The sequence below is a fragment of the Rhipicephalus sanguineus genome, chromosome 8, assembly GCF_013339695.2.
Source record: "Rhipicephalus sanguineus isolate Rsan-2018 chromosome 8, BIME_Rsan_1.4, whole genome shotgun sequence".
Taxonomy (NCBI): Eukaryota; Metazoa; Arthropoda; class Arachnida; order Ixodida; family Ixodidae; genus Rhipicephalus; species Rhipicephalus sanguineus.
The window spans coordinates 76814626-76841708 of record NC_051183.1 but is presented as its reverse complement, the minus strand read 5'-3'; the positions used below and the strand labels follow the sequence as shown (position 1 = coordinate 76841708).

The 27083-nt window shown below is 43.2% G+C and overlaps 1 protein-coding gene across 4 annotated transcripts; it reads left to right on the top strand.

The window, feature by feature from the left end:
• The first annotated feature begins 158 nt into the window (after nt 1–158).
• LOC119402118 (protein LTO1 homolog) lies at nt 159–26562 on the top strand. 4 transcript variants are annotated; one of them, XM_037669231.2, is made up of 8 exons: nt 180–238; nt 688–884; nt 2863–2922; nt 7983–8048; nt 12428–12533; nt 14564–14634; nt 18896–19010; nt 20755–26562. In XM_037669231.2, exons 2-8 carry the CDS (start codon nt 871–873, stop codon nt 20842–20844), a joined length of 522 nt encoding a protein of 173 aa, XP_037525159.1. In that variant the 5' UTR covers nt 180–238; nt 688–870; the 3' UTR covers nt 20845–26562. The 4 variants fall into 4 exon arrangements, with proteins under 4 accessions (XP_037525161.1, XP_037525159.1, XP_037525160.1 ...); XM_037669232.2 differs by lacking the exon at nt 7983–8048; XM_037669234.2 differs by lacking the exons at nt 2863–2922; nt 7983–8048.
• Nucleotides 26563–27083: the final 521 nt, after the last annotated feature.

Here is a 27083-nt window from a genome sequence, read left to right as displayed (position 1 = left end):
TTACACTCTATATTGGTTGTTTAAAGCAATGTGTAATGCCCTTAATAAATAAAAATGAGCTTTGTGTTTTGTATGTTTAACATTTGTTTTAATTGAGAAACAGGTAGAAAATGTGAACATTCGCAACTGCTGTTTTATTGCAGACCGCGGCCGACATCCGCCTCTCTCATCCCGAAACTAAAAATATGGCGATGGATTTCAACGATGCGCTGGATGACATAGTGCTGGCCGAGGAAAAGTGCGTCTTTTAATTTTTGCATGCGCGGGATTCGTTCTGGTGTTAGCGTTATGGTTTCGTAGAACACGACCGTTAATTTTGAAGCAGTAACTAGCGTTTATTGTCAGTCTGAGCGCTCGGAAATCATCACCCAACTAAACACTTTACGCCTCAAGATAGCAAGCGCTGCTGGCCTGCGCGAAAGTGGGCGATATAAAAAAAAATCGCGTCTAAATATTTACGTAGCTCCGACCTTTTACTCACGAGAAGGCGAGGTTTGTTTCGCGTCGAGTGTTTCTGGCTTTAAGTTGTAGAGTGTTTGTAGGACTTGTGTTTAGTTTCGGGAATCGATTGTGTCAACACAAACCTGAGGTTGAGGCAGGATTAATCGCGAGATGAACCGCCGGACTCGTGTATTTCGATTTATCGTTGTGTCTGTTGTTGTTGTGTCGCTTGTTTCTCGTCACCAGGCGTTCCTTCCACTCCTAGCGACTTGCTGCGTGTGATGTGAAGTTGAGTGAATCTGAATGTGTGCTGGAACGCTTAGAGAGTTTTAGGGGATCGCATCCGAAACTCGCTACTACTGTTTGCATCGGGCACATTGCTTTTGGCTCGGATTGGCTTGGAAAGTCTTTTCTCCTAGACTTCCCGAGATGGAATTTCAAAGGTGGGTGCTTTTTGGCGTGAAGTGACACAGTAAAGTCAATGTAGCTGCTCATTGGTTACGTTAACAACACCTATGGTTCAGTTCTCCGTGTGTCGTTTTCTTGTCTTTTCTTTTTCTAACCTACGATCTATTGCACTGCATGATCAGAACTTTTTCCACCATGCTCATCTAATCAAGCTTCTTTTTTTTTCTCTTTATTTTTTGATATCATGGTCTTGTCTTTCTGTCGTGGTTTAACAATTGTTTGCTATTGCAACAAACGCAGGCCAGTAAACGAGTAGCATCTGATATAAGTTTAACTACAAGTAACCGAATTAAACCCTGCCATACTTACTATCAATCTAATCAACAGCTATCTCTCATTAATGAACACTTGTTTTGTAAATTTTAACGTAACAGGCACACTTTACAGATAAGTTAAACTTCTGTTGCATTCCGCAAAATCTGGCTCCCTCAGGATTAACCGAAACAGTCAATCAAACTTAATGTTCGACCACACAACAAAATTATGTACACCAATTTTTAACTTGTGATCTCACATGGCTAGTTGCCTGTGAAATACAATACTGAGTAAGAAGTATGCTGGTCAGCTACCAGAAACAGTTTAAATTCAATATAATAACAAATTTAAACAGTACTCTCCGCATGCCTTATGATTAGCAGGTATGATTTCCATATACGCCGAGAACAACTTGAATGCTTCTCGTAATTCCTAACAGTTGTTATCACTAAGGGTATCGTGTTCCAAACTTTAATGCCTTTGAATTTTACTGATTGTTTACGAAGCATTGACATTTCAGACATATGCAATTACCAAATGGTTAATGAATACTTTGATAGCAAATGGTTTTGTTAGCTTCATTTTTTTCTTTAATGGAATAAAACATGACAATATGACCTTGCAGTCCTGCACAGAACTGGTTCACGATTTCAGTATCTGGTTTTTCAATGTGGCGTATGCATGGTCGGTAACTGTTGGATGGCATTCTGCACAGAACGCAGTGCAAACTCTTTGTGAACATGGTGTGTACCAAGGTTGCATAAGTTAATCAGTGGAATAACCAAAACTCGGGAAGTGTTGCAAGCTTGACTAGTTGGCTTATGTTCATTATGACGAAACGGAGTATAGACAAGATGGACAAACCAGACAGAACGTTCGGGCGTTTTCGAATAGAGGCCTCAAAGAAATAGCGCCAAGGCCACCGCACAGGTGCAAGACCCAAATATTGTTTGGGTTTTGCGTTGGGGACGCTATTTCTCTAATTTAGCAGGGGAGCCCAGAAGCCTGCACCCAAAGCTTTGCGTTAAACAAACATGGCGGCACCCATTGAAGCGACGGCTCTCGGCCAAGACCAAACTGATCCGATTTCTCAGCAATGGGTGACATTATCAATTAAAAAATGCTGGCATAGGCTATCGCTTTCTTGTATCTCATGCATACGACAAAGACTGGCTGAAAAATAACCCATGCTTTTAAGATCAGTTGCAGATTTGAGAACTCGTAGGTTTAACGCAGCTAGGGTGGCTAGAAGTTGGATTGTCTTGGCTGATGACAGCAAGAATGTTCACTCACTGAATCGATGGAGATTACCAGCGAATTCATAACCACTACACCCTGCAAATACAAATTTTAATGAATGCATGTACCGAAGATGATGTACCAACTGTACCAACTTTCAATTATTATTCATCGTAGTTTGCCTTTCTGGCCACCGTGGCGCTGCAAGCACAGGACGCAAACTCTGAGTGTAAAACCCTATTTGAAAACTCTTAACTCCTGCTTGACCCAAAGCCAGCACACGCAGAGCTCTTTGGAGCCCCTATTCAAAAACCTCCCATTATGTGAGCGCACCGTTTCGCCTAGTTTACCAGTTTCGTCTACGTTTTTGCCATGACAAACTGAAACTTGCCCCACCTTTTTATGGGCCAGTGTTTTGTGTGTCTGACATGTTTCGCCCGTTGCCTTCGGTTGGCTCAGGGGTCGGCACCCTAAACCGAAACAGAGCTATTCGGAAGAAGGGCCCCCCATCGACGCAAGGTAACCACCATGCGTCTACTGCCAAATATTTCTTCTTTTTCCTTCTATCTCCATTCCCATCGCACTTGTAAACTTTGATCTGAGCTACTTGCTAGACATTTATGCACCATGCATGCTTGCTCATTTCCTTGCACAGCTGGTTTCTTCTATTTTTTATAAAGGAGTACTGACAGATGTTTTCAAAGGGCTCAAATGTTTGACTTACCATCATGGCACAGTGGCTATTGAAATGCGTTGATAGGTATACGGATGCCGAGTCAATTCCTGGCCTCAGCGGCTACAATTTAATAGGAGTAAAATGGAAAAAAGCACCTGCATAGCTAAGCATAATCTAGTTGCACAAAACATGACCTATTAGCACATTTTCGAAGTTTTTCACTACTAGATCATGCTTAGCACACATAAACTTGCCCAAGAATACGTTAACCTGTGTAGATTGAGGCACACATTAAGGAAATGGATATGATCGAAACTAGTCAGGAGTGCCTCGCTATGGTGTGTCTCGTAGTGTGATCTTGGAATGTAAAACACAACATTTAACCTTAAAAAACTAGGCTAGCCATTAATCAAGCTGAAAAGGATGACACTTAGAGAGCATTAGTGTACAAAAGTACGGTTTGAGAAATTTTGATCTCAAGCTTCGTCTTACTTCGAACTGTCAATATTTTCGTGATGTCACAATGTAGAGCGAAAAAAAAAAAAAAGTTTGCTGATGTTGTGTTGTTGTGAGAAAACCAAATTGCAGTGGTATTGCTCATTAGAAAAAGTTAATAGGGCTCTGTTCTGTTCTTTCGCTTATTGGCTGCACTCATGAGTGACAGCTGGAGAGAGAGAGCAAGAACAGAGCCAGCCAATGATGAAGTCTGCTTCATGAAAGTTAATATTAAAAGTCAGACTAGAGAAAACAAAGCTGAAAAAGTGAATTACAGTCAAATTTTCACGTAACAGAGTCGCATCTAATGTAAAAATGCTTTTACAGCATTCAGTTCTTGCTATGAACTTGTCATCTGTTCCACTGTTATAGCAGTAGGACAATTTTTAAGTTACATTTTTGCATCAAATAATTCGCTATATCGATGCTTCACTTATTTACTTGCTGCTATTTTATCTAGTGTATAGGGGTACCTGTGGCCCTCTTTTAAGGAGGGGGGGGGCATATAATGGCGAGCCAACATTTGCCCCGTCAGTACTTCTTTCACTGGAATGCCAGAGAGGCATGATCGTGCACTTTTCTTGCATTTTGCACTGTTTTTGCATCATTCTCGGCAAGGCCCATTCATCTTCCTTTGCATGTCAGTCTCAGATGATGGCTGTCTTTTTGCTTTCTTGGTTTTTATTTTTTGACATGATGATCAAATCAGCTCGCCTAGATTCACTCCCAAATATCTGAATCTTAACTATGATATTCCAGCCTGAGCGTTGCTTGTGGTATGGTGTCCCTGTCGGCATTGTTCAAAAGGACACTCAAAGTGAAAAATAAATAAATATGCTAACGTGTCATTCTCTGCTAAGACTATATTATTGTTTCATTGTTTCAGGTGTTTCATTGTTTGCGGATATTATGCGCATGAAGCTTTTGATTAATATCGCACCCTAGTCGGCGTCAAAAATGTTACCACGACATTGCACATATATATATCAACGGTACGTTTCGTAAAATAACAGGTCGGAACAATGTGCAAATGTCGAAATGCGAACTAGCGAACACATCCTGCTTGCCCACATTTGCCACTGCTTTTGACAGTGGCGTGATTCATTAACGAAAGCTGGAGCAGCACAGGATATATCGGGCACCGCACGATGCGACGTCTCACGGGACATGCACCCTAATGCTCCTCCGGTGGGTCGCCTTTTGATTCGGCTCGCTGCATTGGCTCCATCTGTGTGGCATGCAAGCGACTACAAGTGTGACGTGAATCTGCACCACAATATCAGAGCAAGGGTGATCTGTTGTCCTGAAATGAGCTGTTCTGAAACAACTCTTGAAAACGCGAACTTGCTGTCACTTAACTGATGGAATGAAAATTCTCTTCTATAAGGCAAAAAGAAAGCACACACACTAACTTACTTCAGATTTGTTTCTAAGGCGTACTTTATGCTAGATATCTCTTTGTGTCCACATAAACTGTTTTTCGACAGTGCATGTGAACTTGCACATTATGGTCTGTGCCAAAAAGCTTCCACAATTCCTGTCATTTTCGATTCATACTATAATATTTTTTTTTCGCCTTACATGCATGGTTCGCCCTCGTCATGTCTTCTTTTTTGAATATTTTTCTGGAAACTATCTACTCCAGTCTACTTTCTGGATTTTTTTTTTTACCTTTTTATTCTCTGCACGTTGTGGTTGACCCAATTTTTTGCTTGGAATTTTTGCTTCTGGTGGGGATTTTTCAACATGTCATGATGCCACTGATAAGCTCAATGGCATCTATACGTTTTTTTTTTTTTGCTTTTTGGTAGAATCGGTGACGTTTTGTGTGAGAGTTGTACCAAAGGCAATGCAATAGAGAGGGCATAATCTGTTTTTCTGTAAGCAACACTCTCTCCGACACTTACATGTCTGAGAAGGGCCTTAGAAGTGTCTTACAGAAGTTTGTTAGTAATAGTACCGAGAGAAGTATTTAGAATAGCACTTCCCCTTCAGATTTCTCGCAAGATACTCAAATTACCATGAGGTGTTCGTGTACTGTAATTGGAGTAGAGTACTTATAAAATGGGTTAAGTCTGGGCTCACGCAGCATTCTCTAAGGCAGTAAGGCAGCCTTTTTTTCTTTTTTTAAGAATGCAGCGTTAGCAAGCTTTTATGAACTACAGGGGCAATGCCATTGTGATAAGCCATAGCTTTTTGGTTATGATTTATCGGTGACCTATATAAAAGGTCAGATTTCCTTATCACAAATGGCTGATCAATGACAAACCCACGATCAAGAGAGCATCAGGTGTTAGAAGATGGCGCATACAAATACGTGTGTAACCGGTGCACCTTTGAGGTCCTATTTGTGTACAGCCGCATTTCTGTATACTCGCCGGCATCGGTTTTTCAGTGAACCGTTCCCCCACCGCCACCGAAATCTGTAACTCATAGAAGCTTTGCTTAAAAACAATATTGCTTTCACTTGCATTTTACTTCTGGTACAGCTTCCACAATGTAAGCAGACCTGTTTTGCAATGTGTTTTGTTTTTATGTCCATTGCTGCCGCTTTTTTCACACAGTAATGTTTTGAAGATGTGGTGCAGTGCCACCATCATATTTTTTTTAGCTTCAGTCGGTGTTTTCTTTTTGTCTTAGCTTTGTCATTGGTCCACCCGTTTCACAACGTGATTAAAGCATTTCCATTTGTGCGTCAGAGTATGCAAGGTCACATAACTAGATTGGTCTGCTTATTTGCAACCTTAGTACACTTTTTATTCAGATAGACCTATTGTTTGCCTTTTGTTTCTTCCTTTGCGGTGGTTTATTATAAGCTACTTCTCTTTGGCTTATGTTTCTTTTGTCCGAGTTGAACCAAAATTTTAGCATAACTGCCACTCGGGCATGTTGGTAAAAATTCATGGTGAAGAAAGCACAGCTTGCACAAAGACTCGGAAAGAACACAGGACGGAGTGCTTACTAGCAACTGAAAATTTTTATCTAGGAAAGAACGTTCTTATATATGCGTCACACGAATGCACGTCACCACAAACCATCCTTATTATCTAAAAACAGTGCGAATCAAAAAAAGACCGCAATAATGAACGAATGCATACAACAGGGAAACACATGTTAAAGGGACACTAAAGAGCAAAATGATTTTTCTCGCATTAATAAAGTAGTCTTCCGCGATACCACAAACATCACGCTTGCTGCGAGGAGATGCTTAATAAGCGAGAAAACGCGCAAAAAGAAAATACAGGTGGCGACCATTTGCCGCACCATTTGCCGTGACGTCACATATTTTTCATGGCTCCTGCTTCGGCCTGCGTAGTTTTTAATCGGTTAAATCGAAGTACATTGTCCTCTGAGGGGACCAGAGACTTGACATAACGAGTTTGTGAAAATTTCGTCGAGCCAGTGGCGCCAAAATACGTTAAATGCTCTTTGAAATCTTTTACGTCACGAATTACAAAGTTCGGTGCGAAATTTAAAAATGAAACTTTGAACTTGCTTTTCTCCTCTAATAATAAACCTATGGTGGTGAAACAAACTACACAAGGGTTCTCCGAGCACACTTTATCGATCTAAACCAATTCATTGTTTCTCTTTAGTGTCCCTTTAAAGCGCTGAATAACAAGAAAAGCACTCAGTCATGTTCCATCCAAAAAAAAGCAAATTCAGAATCTGATAGCAGTACAGACGCCTCGCTGACACACCTGTCTCCTCCCTTCTTAATGCAAAAGGCTTCGATTTATTCCCTTTTCGTTCACTTCTTGTACTTGTCAGTGATGACTGTGTCACAAGAAGTGCTCCGTCCTGTGTTCTTTACGGGTCTTCGTGCAAGTATCACTTTTTTTCATCATGAACCAAAATTTTAGTAATATTGCTGAAAGATTTGATCTCTTTCAATGAACATAGTTACCATAAGCCTAAAGGGCTACGTCTGTTTACGTTGACCAATGGACTTCATTTTGGGGGGATTTATTTATTTTGCGATTAAATTATGGGGCTGCCGCAGCCTAAATCGAAAGCACAGCTACGTGCCACAGCCTTATCCAGTTACATTTTCTAAACCAAATAGGACAGGTTTTAGATCATGCTATCACATCCACCTTTTTTTTTATGCCTTTCACTATATTTGCTTCCATATTTTTGCTTCAAATGGCCGATTTGTTTAAAGAGCACATAGCTGCTGGCCTGCATCACTTGTCATTTAATTTTCGTTGCTTTGTACTCACAATTGCACCGTAGCTCTGTAGTAGTCTCATCATGCACTCTCTTTCTCTTTCATCCCTCCCTTCCTCCTCTTTTGTCCACCCTCTCACAACCTTCACTGGACCTCGTGTCCCTCTCGCACCTTCTTTCTTGCCCACCCTCTCCTTCCTGTTTCATGCCGCCGCTAACCTCACCACCGATGCGTTAGGCCTAGAGTTTACCCCAAACCCAGGCATAGCAACTCCGAGGAGGGACCGGCACCTGGCGATCAGAGGTACGCCAGGAAAGACCAGCCGTCTGCTGCGTGTCGCATCCAGTGGCCATTTTGTTTTCCCAATTCTTTAGTACCTGTCATTCGTGGGCTCGATACACGCTCTCCTTGTGAAACAGAGGGCAAGAAAAGAAGCGAGAAACCTGGCATTACAAGTAAACTTGCCACTTGTTGGGTAAAGTTAAGTTGAAGAAAGCATCAAGTAATCCAACCTCAACCTGAAGGCACAGTGTGTGTGTAGGTGTGATGTTCATCGCCATGAAGTCTCTTGGCAGCTCAAAAGGGAGAAGAAAATAGTTTGGCATATAATGCAGAATTGTTTCGGAAGGTTTCCTTGTACTGATGGTTGTCATGCTCACATTTGTCTGGGGTTGCTTATTCAAGCCCATTAGAAATGCTAAATAGTGTGTTTGTGTCTAATAATGTGTAACATTAAAGACTTTTTGCTTTACATGAAATGCTAGAGTGTGCATGAGCGTGTGTGGTGCGAGAAGTTTGATCTTATACCTATCTTTATGACGGAGTGGAAGGAATGCGTTGGTTTGATGCGTCGCACTATTGAAGGAATGTTCTATATGGAGTGAGACATCATACCTGGTGAACAGGCATGCCTCTCGATTATGGACAGCCGTATGAAAGGGTCCCTGCAACACTCTTTCAACATGGTCGGAAGACGCTGCCAATCGGTAGTCGAGGCTCCTGAGAACATGTGAGCCAAACACTATAACGCAACACACGGCCTGGAATTTACAATTAATTCTCAAAGTCAGCTAGAAGTAGCGCACTCTTCTCTCAACAAATGATGCCATAAACCCACATGACCACAGCATAAACCCAAAGCGCATGGCCATTGGCTTATTTGAGCATCGTGAGCTGCATGGATACCATGGTCGCCGCGGGATGTCACAATGTGCCCGTGCACGTGCTCACGGTCACATTGAAAATAAGCCCCGCATTCGAAGAAAAAAAAAAAAAAATAAGCCCCGCATTTGAAGAAAAAAAAAAACTACTCAAGGTCATCACGTGCGCTGAAGAACGGACGTAGCTTCTTGCCTCCTCGTCATACCACCCACCCACACCCCTGCACAGCTTCCAGCGTACTCGCTGATACAAAAAGAGAGAGAAAGCGCTCGGAGTGTGCGAAAAATCCCTGTAACTCACATACTTGGCGAATCCTAAAACTTTTGCGGCAGTCGATTTGCGACGTAATAAACTCCTTTAATGAAGCCATTCAACGATTACTTGGAAAAGTGTTGCAGGGCCTCCTTAAAGGGGTACTGACACGGACTCTCACGGCTGAGATAGCCTGCGGGGTCAATTCCTGTGAACATGCATATAGCATCTACCAAATCTCAACAGCGAATATAGCTTGGAAGGTAAATTATATAGATTTTGAAGTTTGCGGGCGCGATCCAGTGCTATACACTGCACCTCGCGACACTGGCATCATCTAAGGTGACCTGAAGGTGACCCCCAACTTTCAAGACATCACCATCGTACAGTGGCCGAGCTCCCATCTTGTGCAGCTAGTATGAGGACGTCATAGTCGCCATTGCCCTTTGGCCGTGCTTGTGCCAGCAGGCTACTATTCGGCGGCTGCTCGCGAGTCTGTATCCACTGGAAAATGTGTGGAAGCCTCAAGAAAGTTGTTGCCACCATACAACGATGACAAAGATGATAACGTAAGCGACATCGCACAGCACATGCAGCAATGAAAGAACGCAAGCAAACAATGCAGGCAGCACAGATGTGCATCACAGTTCTGTGTACCGTTTCACACGCTAGACGTCGTTGGCTGCATCCGGCGTCTTGTGATCCTCGGAGCTCTCCCTAACCGAAACTGAGACTGGCCGGTAATGAACAGACTGTAGTAAATTATTTGTAGCATGCTGCAGCAAGCGATGTGCCATGTTATGACTAATACGCCGTCAGCAATATATTGCAGCAAAATAACGCCAGACGAAAATTAATGTGTCAGTACCCCTTTAACCTCTCCTCCATCCCTTTTGTACAACTCCTTTCATCCATTCTCATCTTTAACCTTGCACTGGCTTAGGGTCCCCAAAGACTTTACAGGGATGTCGAACTGTGATAGAGTTAATTAAATGGCTCAACAGCAGTAGTGCATGCAGTGAACTGCTTGTAGGTTGGCCAGTCATTTCTTCAACACTTTTAGCAGAACTAAATTATTAACAGTAACAATAATCTAATGTGATCAAATTTTCTTTCGCGTCATAAATCTTGAGCTGGGTGCCATGTTTGCTAGTGCATTCAGTGTTACCGAGTAACTGCAATTACAAATGAGTGCATCGAAAGGTTGTTTCAACATGACAGCACTCAAATAGATGTCAACAGAAGGAAACATATGCGTACGTCCTGTACACAGTGTGACTTCGCCACAGAGAACGGTGATTTCATGTAAATAAGAGACGCTGTTTTGCAGGCCAAATTCTAGCTTTGTGTGAGGTTACTATAGTAACAAGTTATGATAGTGAGCCACAACAACAAGTTATTAAAAAAGCCAAGCAGGAAATCTACTGCCCTCAACAGTAGCACTGAGTTTATGCATTGAAACCCATTATAATATTCTTCTTCAACCATGAAGGTAAAGTACAATGTACCAGTGTCACGGATGTGATTTTTGCTTGGCCCCTTTCCTTGAAAAGGGAAAGTTTTATTCTAGGAATGAAATCAGTGTAGTGCAGTACACGTTTGAGCTTAGTATGTGCATTCCGAAGAAAATGTCTGTGCCCTGAAGAGATTTGGATTGATAGATGATTCATCCTCAAGTTTAGTTTCACCGCAAGAGTTTGCCTACAGGAAGATAAATTAAATGTCAGATTTTTCTTTCCTATATTGTGTGTTGAACAGATTGATCCAACTTCTCATATTCTGCTGCATCACAGACTTGGTGTCATGAATTATAGAGAATTTTCTATTTAACCCTTTCCTTACCAAAGGCGAAGCTGGGCTCAACACTTTGAAAGAAGCGTTTGGGGGCACTGCAATTAAGATACCCAATTCATTTTGCGGAGTTCTCTTTGGCTTGAACAGACGGTTCAGTAAAAAATTTTAAAATGCACTCAAAGCATGCATTTTGGTCGAGAAAGGACTGGATTCTGGTAGCCGGAATTGGAAAATGGTGTCCTCCTGTGAGCGCAAGTGGCACGCACGTGCCGGCAGCAGCGCTTTTCAGAAAAAAGAGTGAAACGCTTGTTTGCCGAGGCTTTGTGGAATGAATAATTTCAGTTCTCCTGCGAGTGTAGCAGCGACTACACAGAGCAGCATATTTTTCCTAAATCATCGAATTGAAACGACGACCGCATCCCAATGTAATGCCTGTGGACGCCGACAGATGTAAGCAAACCCCCATCGCCGCGATTAAAGGCTTTTTTCCACGGGCTCTCTTGTCCCTGCGCATTATTTTTAAATTTCAAAGAAACGTATTCTGCACTGAAGATGGGAGAGGTTAGGGCACCTTCCGCGGTTCGGTGCAGTGAAGCCAATCTGTTGCATATTTTCAAAAAATTATTTTGCTTGGGTCTTGCGAATAAAGTGACTTTAAGTAGTTTTTTTAGTTGTTTCAAGACACCTAGAATAAAATAGCCGGATAAAAATATCGGTATTTTTTAATCGTTTTTGGCTCTCAGTAGGGAAACTCGGTAGGGAAAGGGTTAAGCAGCTTTGGCAGAGGAAAAGTTCTTGAAACCCCCTTTTTTTCAGTGACTACTGTGTCTTTTATTTGCCTTCTTCAAATGTACAACTTCGGTTATCACCTGTGTGGAAGTTTCTTCTGGAATTTTTGTGGTAAATACTGTCAGGGGGGGACATGCTGCTAAAGGGGTATTCAGACGGGGGAGAAATGCTCGGGGGATAAAGGCGGAGCCTAGTGACGTCAGCTCACGATGAGAAGTCTCCACAAATGCCCCCCACTCACACAAACGAGGCGAACGGAGGGGAGGAGACCAGTGTTACTAGACTACTGTGGTGGCTTGCACCACCTATTTGACGAGCTGCTAACGACGAGCTGCAGACGACCATGCAGCTACAGACTGTACACTTTCTGCCGCTCTCCGCAGGAGCAAGTGCAACAATGTGGCCAAACAAGAGCCCGAAATTTCGCTATATCCCCCACCGCCGGGGGATCGTTCGTCCTTTCGGGGAAAAGGTCCCCGTCTTCCCCGAGGAGGCGCAGGGGGTCACGCCCACTCGCTAATCCGTAATGTCGCGGTCACGTGATCCGCAATCCCCCCATCTCCCTCGAGCATTTCTTCCCCGTTTGAATACCCCTTAATACGTTCAGCATGTTTTATCAAGGTTATAAGATGGCTGGCTTGTGACAAGGCTGGCTTATCACGAGGCAATGCTTCCTTTAACCGCAGATATCGGCAGATGGGCTTTACTCGCGGTTTCAGTCTTGGAGAAGAAGTCGGATGGAGAGACGGCTACCAGCTCGGATTACAGCGAGGAGCGCAAATTGCTACTGAGGTGCGTGCTTGTAAACTTCTTATAGTGTGTCATACGTCATAGTATGTCATAGGTCTTGTAGCATATTAAAGGGCCAGTAAACAAGGCCCCAACTTTTCTTTTACTCCTTCCAAACAAGCTCGCTCATTCGTTCAGAAGGCCGTGGCAATCGCATTTTGTGTAAATATTACAGTGTTGCACGCCACGCAGATGGCACATTTCCAAAAACAATTCTGCGCCACTCTCCTGCAGCTGACCAGTCCCGTTCCCCCACGAAGTGATATAATCTTGCCTATGAACAACTTTACACAACAATGACATCGTTTATTGGTCCTTTGCACTACGAAACTGCACCTTGACGCTTTCGGTGATATATGGTTTTGGCAGCACAGTTGTGGCGCCTGTTGCGTGTTCGTTTACCCCGTCAGTTCCTCGCACCACGCTTCCTCACCGCGCCGCCTGCGAGCCACTGCCACGACCAGCACGTGCAGGAAGCCTTGCTCGGTTGTTGGCTGTGCACCTATAACACAGTTGCTAACGTCAAGGTTTGTTGCCCAATGTGGACATTGTCACGACGACGGGCTATACGCCTACTCCTCTGAGCGATGGAGAACAATGGCGACGCTGAGTGAGAAACCTAAACAAGCAGAAAATGATTTTTCTATCCCCTGTAACATCCTTATTAACGCACTTACAAAATTCTTGCGGCAGCATGTTGACATTGGACAACTGTGCAGTTTTCTCATTACAAATTCATGACCACAAGGTTGTTTTCTGGTCCTTTAACGTGGCCTGCTTGACTAAGATCGTGAAAAAAAACTTCACCAAGGAAGCCTGCTGGTAAATGGGGGTGATGTGCTTTCAGAGTTTGTGCATGTAATTAGGATGCGTTACACAAAATGGATATAATGGTGTGCACTGTGCTAACTGGAAGGCAAATCTTTGAGAAAGCTGTTACGGTGGCTCAGTAGTTATAGTGTAACATTGTGCCGAGCGGGCCTCATGTGTCCAATACCTGGCCTCAGTAGCTACATGTTGATGAAAAGTAGTGTGAAAAATGCTCGTGTGCTTTGCTTGATTTGCACATTAAAGTGCTCCAGATAGTAATTGAGATTGACCTGGAGTTCCTCCTCCCCCTTTGCCAGGACATCACTCGCAACATAATGTGCTGTTTTGCAATGTTAAGTGCCTAAGTGAAATTTACTAAGTGAAGTCCTTGTGTACCATGACTTCAAAGTACATTCATACACTGCTGATGTGCCAGCAGGTCTTGTCATATTATGAATATAGCTCACCTGAGGCCAGTTGCAGTTTGAAATAAGACAGTATGACTAAGGAAAGTATGACCTCGCACTGCCAATTGCTAGCCTCCTGGTTAGCACAATTGGTAGAGTGACCGCACCGGAAAGGCGTTGGTCCCGGGTTCGATACCCTGACCAGGACGAATTTTTCGGCAAATAAGAAGCTTTCTTTCAGAAAAATCTGTATAGAGTTCCTTGTGGTTTCGTGCTACAAATGGGTGGTTGTCAATTTCCCCTTCATTTGGCACTTGTATTAACAGAGACGTGCTTATGAAAGATATACTGTTGCAAAGAGGATTAGAGTTAACTCTGCTGCTGTTTTAACATCCCTATGGAGACATTCCATATGCTTTCCAATAATTCCATATGTTGTCCATGAGATAGGTATGGAAATTTAATGGAGTTTATTGGAATTCACATAAACGCCATAAAAATAGGAAAAAATCATACAGGTTTTTATATGGAATCATATGGAGTAGCATAAAGGACGTAGGGATTCTGTGAAATATCAGTGCAAGAGTGCAGCTATATTCCAACGCCCTCGGAATACGAATGGGATTCAATCCCCCAACTTTGGGCTGGGGCAGCAGAAATTCTATGAAGACTTGAGCCACCGATATAGATGGCATTTTTAACTGGCCCCAGGCAACTATGAATAGGATCTTCAATTTTAATATTTTCTGGCCCTGATAATGAGCACTGGTGCAGCGTTTCATTGTTAACCTGCTGTGTTCGTGTGCCTCCTTTCAGCTCGGATTTTATCAAGGTTTCGTACATGCATGGATAACAGTCTTGGAACGTGAAGAGATCGCAAAGCAGAGGTGTGTGTGATTCTGCTTGTACCACGTGAAAAAAAAAAAAAAGAGTTGAGATGTGCAGAATTTGCGGATGCTGTCTGAATAATAACACAGTACTATATGCATTTTGCTGGTGAAAAATTACAGCACAGAACACAGAATCCGGCAGAGTGACCTGATGAAGCAGATCAGGGATTTGCAAGACGTACAAATGAAGAGAGCAATAAAAGTCAGTCAATCAATTAATCAGTCAATCAACTTTGTCTAATGTAAAGATGGTGCCCTCAAAGAACATCTTAAGTAATTGGTGCAATGTCTTTAAGAACAGCCATAAAATTGGTGGTTTACGGTGCATTTCATGTTAGAAAAATAGCATTAAACTCTATAACAGTCGAATTATGTTACAAAAATGAACATTTTATGCATTGTATATTTGTGCACAGTTTGATAAAATGATAAAAAGGTGTGTTTGGTATGCTGTGAAAAAAAAGGGTCACATATTGGCTTTTGTCATTGACTGATTTGAAGCGTGCATTTTTCGATTAGGGCAGCAGCTGTTCATTTGGGCTCATTATTAACAAGAGCTGTGAAAGTAATGGGCGGTTGGAAATTTAATTCCATGAAACAATATGTCATTCTGAAAATAGGTATAACGTTAAGCGCAGTACTGAATTGACGAGGACGGGACAGGAAGTGACACACACACTAGCGCTAACTTTCAGCAATGATTTATTGTGAGCCGGATCACTGCATAAATACATGAAAATTGCGGACATCAGGTATGCACAAATGTGGGGGATCTAGGAATGACAGTTCTTTTCTGGACAATGATAATGAAGGTGCACTGACACAATCTTGGCCTAACTCGTGTATGGTAGCTGATTCAACTATCAACCGCGTGGTTTCATCTTTGTGCATGCGTACGACAGAGCACTCGTGAAAAACAGGCAAACATCCACACGTGCTGCAGTGTGTGGATAACAACCCATCGCCACCCTTCTTTACATTGCTTTTGTGTTCTCTAAGCCTGTCGTTAAGGCAGCACCCCGTCTGCCCCACGTAGAATTTCACACGAGAGGGGTAGCTTGTACACGACCCCTTCTTTGCATTGCACGTGGCGAGTTCTGCGATTTTTGACGCAGCCGCGCGCTTTGTGAGCAGTTGGGTTGCTGAGCCTGCACAACTTTCCCTGCTTGTTTGGAGCCATAAAAGCGACGCCAATGTTTGCTCGAGCGCCCACTTTTTTTAAATTGCGGGAAATCTTGTGAAGGTAGGCATGACAGCGAACCTCTTCTGGGAAATCCCAACAACAGCGGCGTTCTGTTAGTGACCTGAAGGCTTTTTGAGCAGGGATTCTGCGACTGACACCTGAAGGTGGTCGGGTTAGCCTGCTTGTGCAAGGCGAGTCTTTTGGCAATCAAGGCTGGTCACCATTAAATGGCAGCATGATTTGCTTTTAGCATTATCGAGGCAGTGCCTGACGACGCTCCTTTTCACTAATTTCGAGTGGGATGAAGAAAACGGCAGCAAAGGTTTGTTTCCCCTTGGATCATACAACCAGCATGTGTGTGTGTCGTGGAAATAAAATCGAACATCTAAAACTTTAGGGAACCGTTCTCTCCCGGGACCTCGCGAGTAAGCTGCAATGGCTGTAGGCAGTCACGGAAAAGCGTGAGTAGGTTAGAAACTTCCGATTCAAAGGAACCTTTGTCACAATTCATTAAAAGCAGGTAGTCCTCAACGTATCTAAAACATTTAAAAATGCTAGACCCAGTGAAATGCGTCGGGCGGGTTCTGTTGAGGCTACCTAAAAACAAGTCGATTAGAATGGGCGCGATGCAGGACCCTATACAGATGCCTTGCTTCTGGATAAAAGGCTTACCATCCCAAAGGATGCAAGTAGAATCCAAGTACGTAGCTAAAAGGTCTAAGAGGTGTCTAGACGAAATGCCAGAAGCGTCCTTAAAATCTATCCAGCCGAACTGAACTAGAGCACCCTTGATACATTCGAGCAAGTCATTGCGGGGCAACGAGTAGTAGAGGTCCTTGATATCAATAGATATGGCGCACAGCCCTTCGTTAGACTGGGGGGGGGGGGGGGGGGGGGGGGGCGATAACGTCCAAGACTTCTTGCGACTTTTTATGAGGAATGGGTCATTTACTTCCAATAACTTCTGCTTTTCTTGAAGGAACATTGCTAAGGCCTTCTGCCATGTGCCTATCTCGGAGACTATTACTCGTAGGGGTGTTTTTGGCTTATGTGTCCTTGCGCTAAAAAAATGTCTCGAGGTGATCCTTCTTGCATTTACCGAACTTTGCCAGCACACTATTTAATCTAAGCTTTTCACACAAGTCTTTTGCCCTTTTCTTGACAGCGGAAATGCGTACACCCGTGCTGCAAACAAGTACGTCTGATATGGCTTTATTAGCCTTGGAAAGGTGCAGGTCGTAGGACATTAACGCGAACCCTCTTTCCTTATCCGCGGGTAAAAGGCATAACGAATTGTCCTTGAGAAAGGAAATGACACGTTGGACAGGAATTTTTTAAGATGTCTGCTTACATCGGGTTAACAGGTCGACTCCTTCCTAGATGCATCGCGGTTTCTCTGATTCAGTTGCCAGGTGGGCAACCCGACGCACATGCGACAACAGTTCAGGAGCAGATAGCTTCGGTTCCACAGTGAACTTTGTTCCCAAAGAGAGATTGTGCCGGACGGTGGGAGGAATGACCAAAGGCTCTTGCAAATGGATGGGATCAGTAGCTCTCGGCGACTTGAGAGGAACTTGTGCACGCAGGACACGCAACAGGCTGGGAAAGTTGTGCAGGCTCAGCAACCCAACTGCTCACAAAGCGTGCGGCTGCGTCAAAAATCACAGAACTCGCCACGTGCAATGCAAAGAAAGGGTCGTGTACAAGCTCCCCGTTTCGTGTGGGAAATTCTACTTGGGGTAGACGGGGCGCTGCCTTAACGACAGGCTTAGAGAACACAAAAACAATGTAAAGAAGGGTGGCGATGGGTTGTTACCCGCGCTTTGCAGCACGTGTGGGTGTTCGCCTGTTTTTCATGAGTGCTCTGTCGTACGCATGCACAAAGATGAAACCACGCGGTTGATAGTTGAATCAGCTACCATACACGAGTCAGGCCAAGATTGTGTCAGCGCACCTTCGTTATCATTGTCCAGAAAAGGATTGTCATTCCTAGATCCTCCACATTTGCGCATGCCTGATGTCCGCAATTTTTATGTATTGATGCAGTGATCCGGCTCACAATAAATCATTGTCCAAAGTTAGCGCTTGTGTGTGTGTCACTCCCTGTCCCGTCCTTGTCAATTCAGTACTGCGCTTAACGTTAAACAAATGTCGAACCAACAAGGCCAAAGCTAAGATTCTGAAAAGTTTGCACCAAATTGCCAATTTTATCATTTTATAACGCAGCAAGGGCACCCACGTGAACTGACAAGTAGTAAGGGGATATACTTCAGGAAAATTCTCAACTTTTTTAGGCCCTTGTACAATCTCCAGCCAAAATCCCTGAAGGGGTCACAACAGAGAACATATTGTCTGGTGATATCACACAAGAGCATCAGCTGCTCCTCTGAGAGTGGAATATATTCCTCCTTGGCACTGAAATTATCTTGAAATTTACTGCACAGTTACTTTTGTGCAGATTATTTCTGTAATATATGGGTTATTTTTGTAACGCTGATTATTTTAATAAAATCGAGGTTGTTTCCATTATATGGGTCATTTTCATAAAATGCAGTTTATTTCAGTAATGCAGGTCATAGCTGTGAAATGCAGGTTATATTCATGGGCTATTTCCATCAAATTCTGATTATTTCTGTGATGCCAATTATGCCTGTAAAACAGGCTATTTCTGCAATGCATGTTATGTCCGTAAAATGCAGCTTATTTTCGTAATAAAGATTAAGTCTGTAAAATGCAGGTTATTTCCATAATACATGCCATTTCCGTGAAATAAAGCTCATTTTCTTGATGTAGGTTCTTTCCGTAGAAAGCAGGTTACTTCTATAATGTGTCTACGTAGACTAATGATAATGATTAGAGAACAAGAGCTTTCACGTGCGTTTTCGTAAAGACATTGCGACTGGCTCACTTGCTGGCACTTTGGTAAGCTTTCGCGTACGGGATGTTCAGTTTTTTTTTATATATGCATTTTTAAGAGCACCAAAGTTGGCTTTTGTTTTTTGTTTGCGGCTTCCTTTTTTTTCCGTCCGTGAGAGGTTCTCCTTTCTTTGTGTGACGAGTGCCTGCTGGTTTCAGGAAAATGGTGGCCCTGAAAGCGCTTCTCGAAATGACGAAGAACTTTCCCCAGGTCAACATCGCAGACGAAGACATGTTTGAAAAACTGCACAAGATCCGAGCGAAGTTCAAGCAGGTAAAACGAATTGCACGATGAAACTTGAAATGCCCCTTGTGATTTTTTTTCCTTTCCGTAGTTTTACATACTTTTCTTAAGATGGCAGCAAGTGGCCTAAATGAATGTAATGAACCTCTATGGTTGATTACAACTTTTTACTGTACTCCAAGAACAGTGTAAGCTGTTAGTTTAAATGTGACAACTCAGCGTCACATGTGCAGCAAGACTTTCCATATAAATGGATGCAATGCATGCAAGGATTAGCAAGGCTGAATAATGGCACTGTAAGATTGCAGTCTGTTTTTTGCGTGAAATAGGCTATTCTTTATCCTTCTTTTTTTTTTCCTCCGCTAGGTTGCATTTATTTATTTGCAAAACACTGCGGGCCTATCTGAACCCAGGAAGAAGGTTAAAAATAAATATCAAGAAAAGATATATTAGTGCAAGTATCAAAGAGACAAACAGTCATATATATGCTATTTCTAACAGTAATATACATAAAAATGTATCGGTTCTAATGAATCAGTGCTGCTTAGCAATGACAATCACAGTGCATTCCATTGACCTCTATTATGAAAGAAAAAAGAAAACTTCAAAGCGTTAGTTCTTGCTTCAGTTCTAGAGTAATGTCTGGTCAGTAATGTAGTTATTATATGTGTGGGTCAAGGTGCCATGCCACTTCATTATTTTTGAGGAATTTCCGAGGAAGTCTACATATAAAAAGGCTTCATGTCCAAAGCCACATGTTGCACATTTCGAAATGGTCAAACTTTGAGGTAGCGTAACTACTTATTTGCTACGCCTTTAAAGGGGTCCTGCAACAATTTTCTAAGTAAGTATCGAATAGCTTCTTTAAAGGTGCCTGTTGCCTCACGAATCGACTGCCGCAAAAAATTTTTAGAATCCAGCAAGTATGAGCAGAGTTACAGGGATTAGTTGCACGCTTTAAGCGCTTTCTCTCTCCTTTCGTACCAGCAAGCGCTCCAAAAGCTACACGGAGGGGGGGGGGGATGACAAAGGGGCAAGAAACTACACCCAAACCTCGTTATAACGAACACGGATATAACGAATTATCGCTTATAACGAAGTAAATGAAGAATAGTCTTGTAATAGCTACAGTGTTACAAATAAACGTCTATAACGAATTTTCGGATATAACGAAGTTATTTTCGTGGCAGATGCGACTTTGTTATAATGAGGTTTGAGTGTACGTCCATTCGTCGGCGCACGTCATGACCTTGAGCACTTGCTTGTCTTCTTTTCGAACGTGCGGCTTACTTTCAGTGTGAGCACGGGCATGTGGCGGCAGCCGCGGCAACTGTGCAGCTCACGTTGCTGAAATCAGCCAATGGCTGTGGATTTTGGTTTTATGGCGCAGTCATTTGGGATTATGGCATCATTTGTCAAGAGAAGAGCGAGTGATTTCTAGCTGACTTTGGGGGTTAATTGTAAGTTTCAGGCCGCGTGCTGTACTACTATGTTTGGCTCACGTGTTCTCAGGAGCCTCAACTACCTATCGACAATGTTTTCTAACCATGCTGAAAAAGTGTTGCAGGGCCCCTTTAAGGAAATTTGGCACCATAATGTAATTACTGGGTTTAAAGCTGTCCAACAAACTAACAAAAACACAACCAAGTATTATGTGAAGGCTACTTTAACCGCCCCAGTTTAATTAACTGCCAGAGTCAATCTGTCTTATGTCATACACTTGTGCTTTATATCCACTGCCGTACGTCCATCCACGTCCACCATTGGCTTCTAGGTTGTGGCAATACTGAACATCAACACGAAAGAGACGGAACTCCATCCTGAGGGAGAGCCATCGTCTCCGCGACCCGAGATGTCCTTCTGATGACCTTCGACCTCCGGGGTGCCCACCGAGGAAGTGGGTAGCGGCAGCCCCGAGCCCGAGACTGCGGTCACAGAAGCGACAACTACGCCGTCGCCCCCGACGGTGTCCGCACTCCCCGTCAGGGCCATTGTCACGTCGCCGCCCCCCAATGCTCAAAGAGCGACGCCAATTCCCGTCCGGCCCCAGCGCCGGCGGTTTTCGGCTCCGGCTTCGTCTAGTTCGGCGCAGCAGTGCTGCATGCTGTGAGAGCCGACTGCCTCTGTCGGACAAATTTGCCACCACAACTTCCCAGGAGCGTGGCAGTTTTTTTTTTTTCTGGAGGGGTTTCCTCGCAGATTGGACCGGAATCAAAGAGCCAGCACTAAGTTGGCAGAGCGAATTCGCAAGTTTTATGGCGTTGTTGACAGTCTTCATGAACACTATACCCTGTGGCAACTGCCTGCCACAACCTGATGTGCCAAAGGTTAAAACGCAAAAGGGATTCACTCTAGCTGGCCTCATAATCATGACTTCAGTCATAAAGGGTATCATTCTCTGGTGAGAGGGGGTGTGCTGCTTATTCTTTTTCTGAATTTTTTATATTGAGGCGATGAGTATCAGGGAAAAAATGAATGAACACTGGTCAAAGCACTATATGGATACATCCTTACCAGTGCTAGCCATGTGGTTTGCATTATCCATTAGCTCAAATGACAAAATTTCGTATTATTGGGATTTTATTCTGTTCATACCACAGAAGACTGCTTTTGATATAAATGCTTCACGAGCCAAACACAGCACAAATGCTTCACTTTACTTAGATGTCAAAACTGGAGTTGGGTCTGCCTGACCTTTTTTTATTAGTCTCATTGCCAAGCCGCCCTCTGTGTTCTTTTCTCATGGTTTTACGTATAATTAATGATAAGATTGGCATTATCTGCAACATCAGCGCATGAAAACCGTAGAGTAAGTTGAGGAGGGCAGCATCGCACAAGTGTTATTGTGCCCAACCGACCAAGCCGCTTCTGCCATTTCAATTGCCCGCTTCTCACTGCCAGGATATGAACCTAAAGTGGACTGAAGTCTGGTTATAGGTCACTGTGTTGCTCATTGCCAAGTCATGATCCTGTTAGATGTCGCTAACTTCATAGATGCCACCTGTCCCTATTGAAGCGTTTTGTACGCATTCAAACTATTCCGTATGTTGTCCGTAAAATTTTTACGGAAATAGAATGGGATTTATGCGGAATCTGTATATACTCCGTAAAATTATACGGAGCTCGTATACAGACCTGTTGGAAAGGCATACGGACCACTTCACTAGGGGTGCACGCCTAAGGTCCGTGCTGGACTCCAAGGGAACACTGCCACTGAACCAATGTCGCCGCACGGTTCCCTACGCTTCAGTGCCCCCTTCCTTGCATCATTATACAACAGGCGCATGTGTACACATCGCTCTGGAGCTCTGTCGTCGAGACTTTGAAAAACTGCCTTTTCGTTTCTTTTCTTACATGCCCCACAGTACTCTGTAAGCTCAGTTTCACTGCCCGGTGGGTTTGTGGCAGCCGAAGTAGCTACTACTAACATGTACAAACATTTTACACTTGGTGTTACCGAACGGCTTCAGAGTGCGTGCCGCAGGGAAGCTCCAGACTCGCTTCTCAACGTGCGTAGGTCTGGGTGCATCTGGGCTAACGAGTGTAACCGGCTTGTTGCTTAAAACCTCTCTCAAACTGTGGCTGGTAAAGCGGTGTTATAGTCATGGCTTGAAATTGCATATGGTGCCGGTTTGACAGAGCAGCAGTTATCCTAACCGCCCGAGCGGAAATTTTCTGCATTGCCGTTTTTCCAAATTCCCCTTGCTTATTGCGTAAAGCTGATTGACTGTCGTTCGGCTGTGTGCACTTTTTAATCGGGTGCTTTGAGAGTGAGGTCGAGGTTTGACGATACGACTCGTTTAGCAGCTTCAGCTCTGTGGTCTCAAATACATAAAAGCTTGCTCGTGCTTTACAACAAAGGCTGTGTTATGTGCAAACACGAGCGATGCAAGTACTAGATTTTTCCTGGTCCCACTTATCAACGCTAATATTTCTTTTTGTCAAGCCTCAGTATAAGAGATTGTAGGCACTGAAATTTGCGATTCAACAGAATTTTCATATCGCAGTTTTGGCTCAATCGAAGACCACATACCTTCACTCTGACTTTATTTTACGTTGGCATTGTGCAATGTCGGTCCCCTTTAAAAAATTTTTGGTTGTCTGTGTGCTACCATAGCTAATTCCAAGATAAATTCTGGGGCATTCCCAGCAAACTAAAACATTGTGAGCTGTAAAAACGAGGATTTTCACCCTCGAGATTTTATTTGGTGCTGGGGTTACAGCACAAGTCCTTCACTGCTCAGCCGGGTGTCTGGTGGTTGTGCAATCACTGGCTCTGCTACTTCTGAAACAAACTGTGGAGCTTGTAACATTTTCTGTGCAGTAAAAATGGTTGCACCTGCATAATCACAGAATCGTCCTGCTGCCGCTGTTCTTCTTTGCGGAACTTGTACCACCTCGGCACCATTCCACTGAAACACTCGGCCAACATGGTTCTCGTGTCACGCTCTTCAAGAATTTCAGCCTTGCCTTAGCATTTATTTACCGGGCTCACTGGTTAACTCATTCACCGACTCCTGCACTAGCCCCTTGGCTGAGACTAATATTTTTTGAACTCTATAAGGAAGACACTTCATTGCTGATTACTTGGCTGTGTGGGAGTGAGCGCTCTCAACATTAGCCATATTTAAATCATGCAAGTGGCACACATCTAAGGACAGCTGATCTTGATCTCTGCACCTTTGATGTCGTGAGTGGTTATGGCAAGCACCAGTTGAAGCCTGCTTGCACCTAATTATATGTCAGCAGTTTTGGTCCAGCGATGAACTGTTCAGCCATTGCACGCTTTATTTAATGCAAGGTGGACCACTCGAAGGTAGTCCCAACGTTGTCGATCTCGGCTTTTCAGGGATCGGAGGATTGTGCCTGAGCTTTCGACGCGTATGCCCTGTACTTTAACATAGAAGTAAATATGACTGCAGTAATGAACTGAGGCTGCGAATGGTTGCATCGTATTGTGCCCCTCTCGCCTTATCCACTGGAAAAAACAAGGAAGTTTTAGTACCCATGTTGCACATTGCGTTCAAGGAACATGTGTGCAGAATAACGACAGCAAAAGCTTTGAGCACTAGTGGACTAAGACACGTTTGCTCTGTGTATGGTGAGCTTGCTTTACTGTACAGGAAAAAGAGAAACACTCAGTGCTGAATAATTTTTCAGTTTGCTAGTTCGAAATGTGTGCTGCCGTTTGCACAGTATAAACAAAGAGGTCGCAAAGAGAATTGCAGTTGTGCAAGCTTCAACAGCAGCAGGCATTGTTGCCATAGCATTGAAGAAACATCTGCAACGTTACGGTAACATTCACAACATTGTGTCAACATTGCATCAACAACATTTTAGTCTTGTAACCATTAACATATTTGTTATGGCAGGGAAAGGAAATGAATATTCGCAAAATTTTTCAGCATTGTTACAATTTTGCAAACGAGTAAATTTTAAAATCAGAAAAAATAAGGATAAGAGAGCAGAAATGGCAAGATACGACGAATAAGCAGAATGCGACCATTCTTGACAATGTGAATCGTGTAGGTTCAGCATTTTTCTGAGCCTTGTTTTAAGCCTCTAGCAGCCATAACCATGGTAACTAGTTAAAATTTTTGTGGCTGGTAAAGTCTGCTTCCTATGTTTTTTTTGCAGTTTCTCGTTAAAAGCTTTGTGGCTGATAGTCAGCTTGCCATGTTTTTCTTGCAGTTTGAATGCATCATAATGTGCAACTCAACAAACAGTTTCAGAGCCTCAACTCTACTGTCATGACCGTGATGGCTAAACAATTGCACTGTCATTTTCAGTGCGTTTATGCAAAGTTTTCATTCTATTTCTGCCTGGCTTCCTGTCTGATACAGCCTAGCAGCATATAAAAGTAGCTTCGTTATCTCTGATGTTCATTATAAATAACTATCTGTTACACTGTCACAGTGATGAGATAATTAGTTTATTTTGTTTGGGATAAACTGTTATATATGTAATGCGTTATAACTGCTAATTCCGCATAACCAATAATCTGCAACACCTGTGTCTGTTCTCTCTACATTCAGCCATATTGACAATGGTGAGGGCTACCTTCGAATGGGATACCCTGTGCACAGTCGGTACTTGCTCAGTACTGATCCCTGGAAGCTAGCTTTGAATGTTATGCCCTGAACACTGCTAAATGCAGCCCAATGACGAGCTTTGAGGGTCGGCAGTAAAAGACGAACTGCATGCGTCAGGCACTGGCCTGCCTCTGCTTTGAAGCATTGCAGCGTTTATTTTTGTCCAGCATGTCGCGCACCTTGTTCACGTGGCAGTCGCCACCGCACTGTTTTATCTCTCTGCACTCTCTTTCTGATGATGTGCTCAATAGAGCTCGTTGTACTGTATTGCTGTTTCACACAATTTTCGTGCTCTGTGGTGAAGTTGTTTGTGATCTTGTGTTAGTGGTGTTTTGCTTCTCGCAAAGAGAGCTCTGTTTTTCCAGAGTCATGTTGGAACGTCTCATACTAGTAAATGACATAGCATTCTGGCATATGTAAGTATGTTTTCCTCGCAAGTTGTCATGATTGTCGTCAAGGTAAGAAATCATGTAGACTTAATGAATTAAGGTTGATATGGTCAACATCTCTCAGCAGGAGGCATATATCTCCTTAACAGGATTCGTGTGAACATCGCTGCTTTTTCGCATGTTCATGCACTTCCAACAGGGTAGCACTTATTCTTTACATGGAGGCACAGGGAGCAGGGATTGTAGTGTGATTAAATTTCAGTCCACCATCTCCCTGAAGGGACAGATAGCATTTCTGACTTATTTGTATCATTTATACCTTACATATGTAGCTTGCAATGAACTCTTTCTGCTCTCTTCTTATATCGAGGGAAAATGTAAAGGATTTGAAGTTAAACTGAACGCTTAAACACTGTCAAGTATTGCGTTCATCTGCTGAGTTTTTCTGATGAGCAAAGGAACTTAAGCGGATGAACTGATGGACAGAAAGCTAGTACTTGAAGGCGGTCAGTAATCTCAGTGTGTAGAAGTTTGAACATATTGCATTTCTATACAAGACTCGGGTAAAATTCATTTTAATTAAGTAGTGAATCCAATTACAGGTTTCCCCACTGTGTTAGCTCATTCGCTATGGACTTGCTGCACTGCTAAGCTAATGGCAGCTGCATTGTAGTAGGGCTGAAATGCAAAAGCTTTCATTTACTTGAGCAAAAATGAAAATTATCCTGAGCACCCGACTATGTCGTGCCTCAGAGCTGATGGCTTTCTCACCTGAAGCCCCTGTAGGTAATTGTATGGTGAAACATTCATTCCAAGTACTGACCCTTATGCAAATTAGCTGTTTGGATTTTTTAAGTTCTGTCAGTAAGCTTTGGGGCGATATCTAAAATTCGTAAGTTATTTGTCATAGAAACTGTGTCACATACACTTCACGTGAAACGTAGGTTTCTTGTAACTTGAGCGTCTTCTCAACTCGTTAAGTCACAGGGGCATAGCCAGGGGGGATTGGGAGCTTCAACCCCCTGAAATTGTTCAGCTTTGCTTGTGTATATATACATGAGCACATACAAACGCACGCACAAATATACATAAAGTATGGTTACATACATAAAGTATGACCATACATAAAGTATGGTCATACATAAAGTATGACCATACATAAAGTATGGTCACAGAAATCCAGGGGATCCTCACTTTCACGCCCCTTTTTCGAGCTGTTCACACATGTCTCTGGAAAAACTGGAGCCCTCACGTGTCTACTTCTTGGTGAATGTGTTCTTGACGCCATCTTTACATGCACCTTTGGTGCCAATTGCCACGGTAATGACGACGACGAATCCCCACCACACTACGCTGCGTGGGAAGCAGTAGACGATGAAACAGGCGTTGTCAACTTCACTGCCACATTTCAGATCAGTTTGGTGGTGTCTAATGCCAGTACAAAAAAAAAGCATGTGTTGCACAGTCTGCAATACATTTAACTGCTTCTGTGAGAACGTGCCGACTTATGCTGCCATACATGTGCGCGGAAAATATGTTGTTCATTAATGTATTGCATGTTCCACTGATTACTAAGTGAACGGTGCCCTGAACTGCCGTATGGTAATGTTGAAAATGCAACT

Excerpts from the sequence above, each read along its gene's own strand:
- LOC119402118 (XM_037669231.2), top strand. Across the intron at positions 8,049-12,427 it reads CCGGCACCTGGCGATCAGAG|ATATCGGCAGATGGGCTTTA; the intron begins GTACGCCAGGAA and ends CTTTAACCGCAG. Across the intron at positions 14,635-18,895 it reads GAAGAGATCGCAAAGCAGAG|GAAAATGGTGGCCCTGAAAG; the intron begins GTGTGTGTGATT and ends TGCTGGTTTCAG.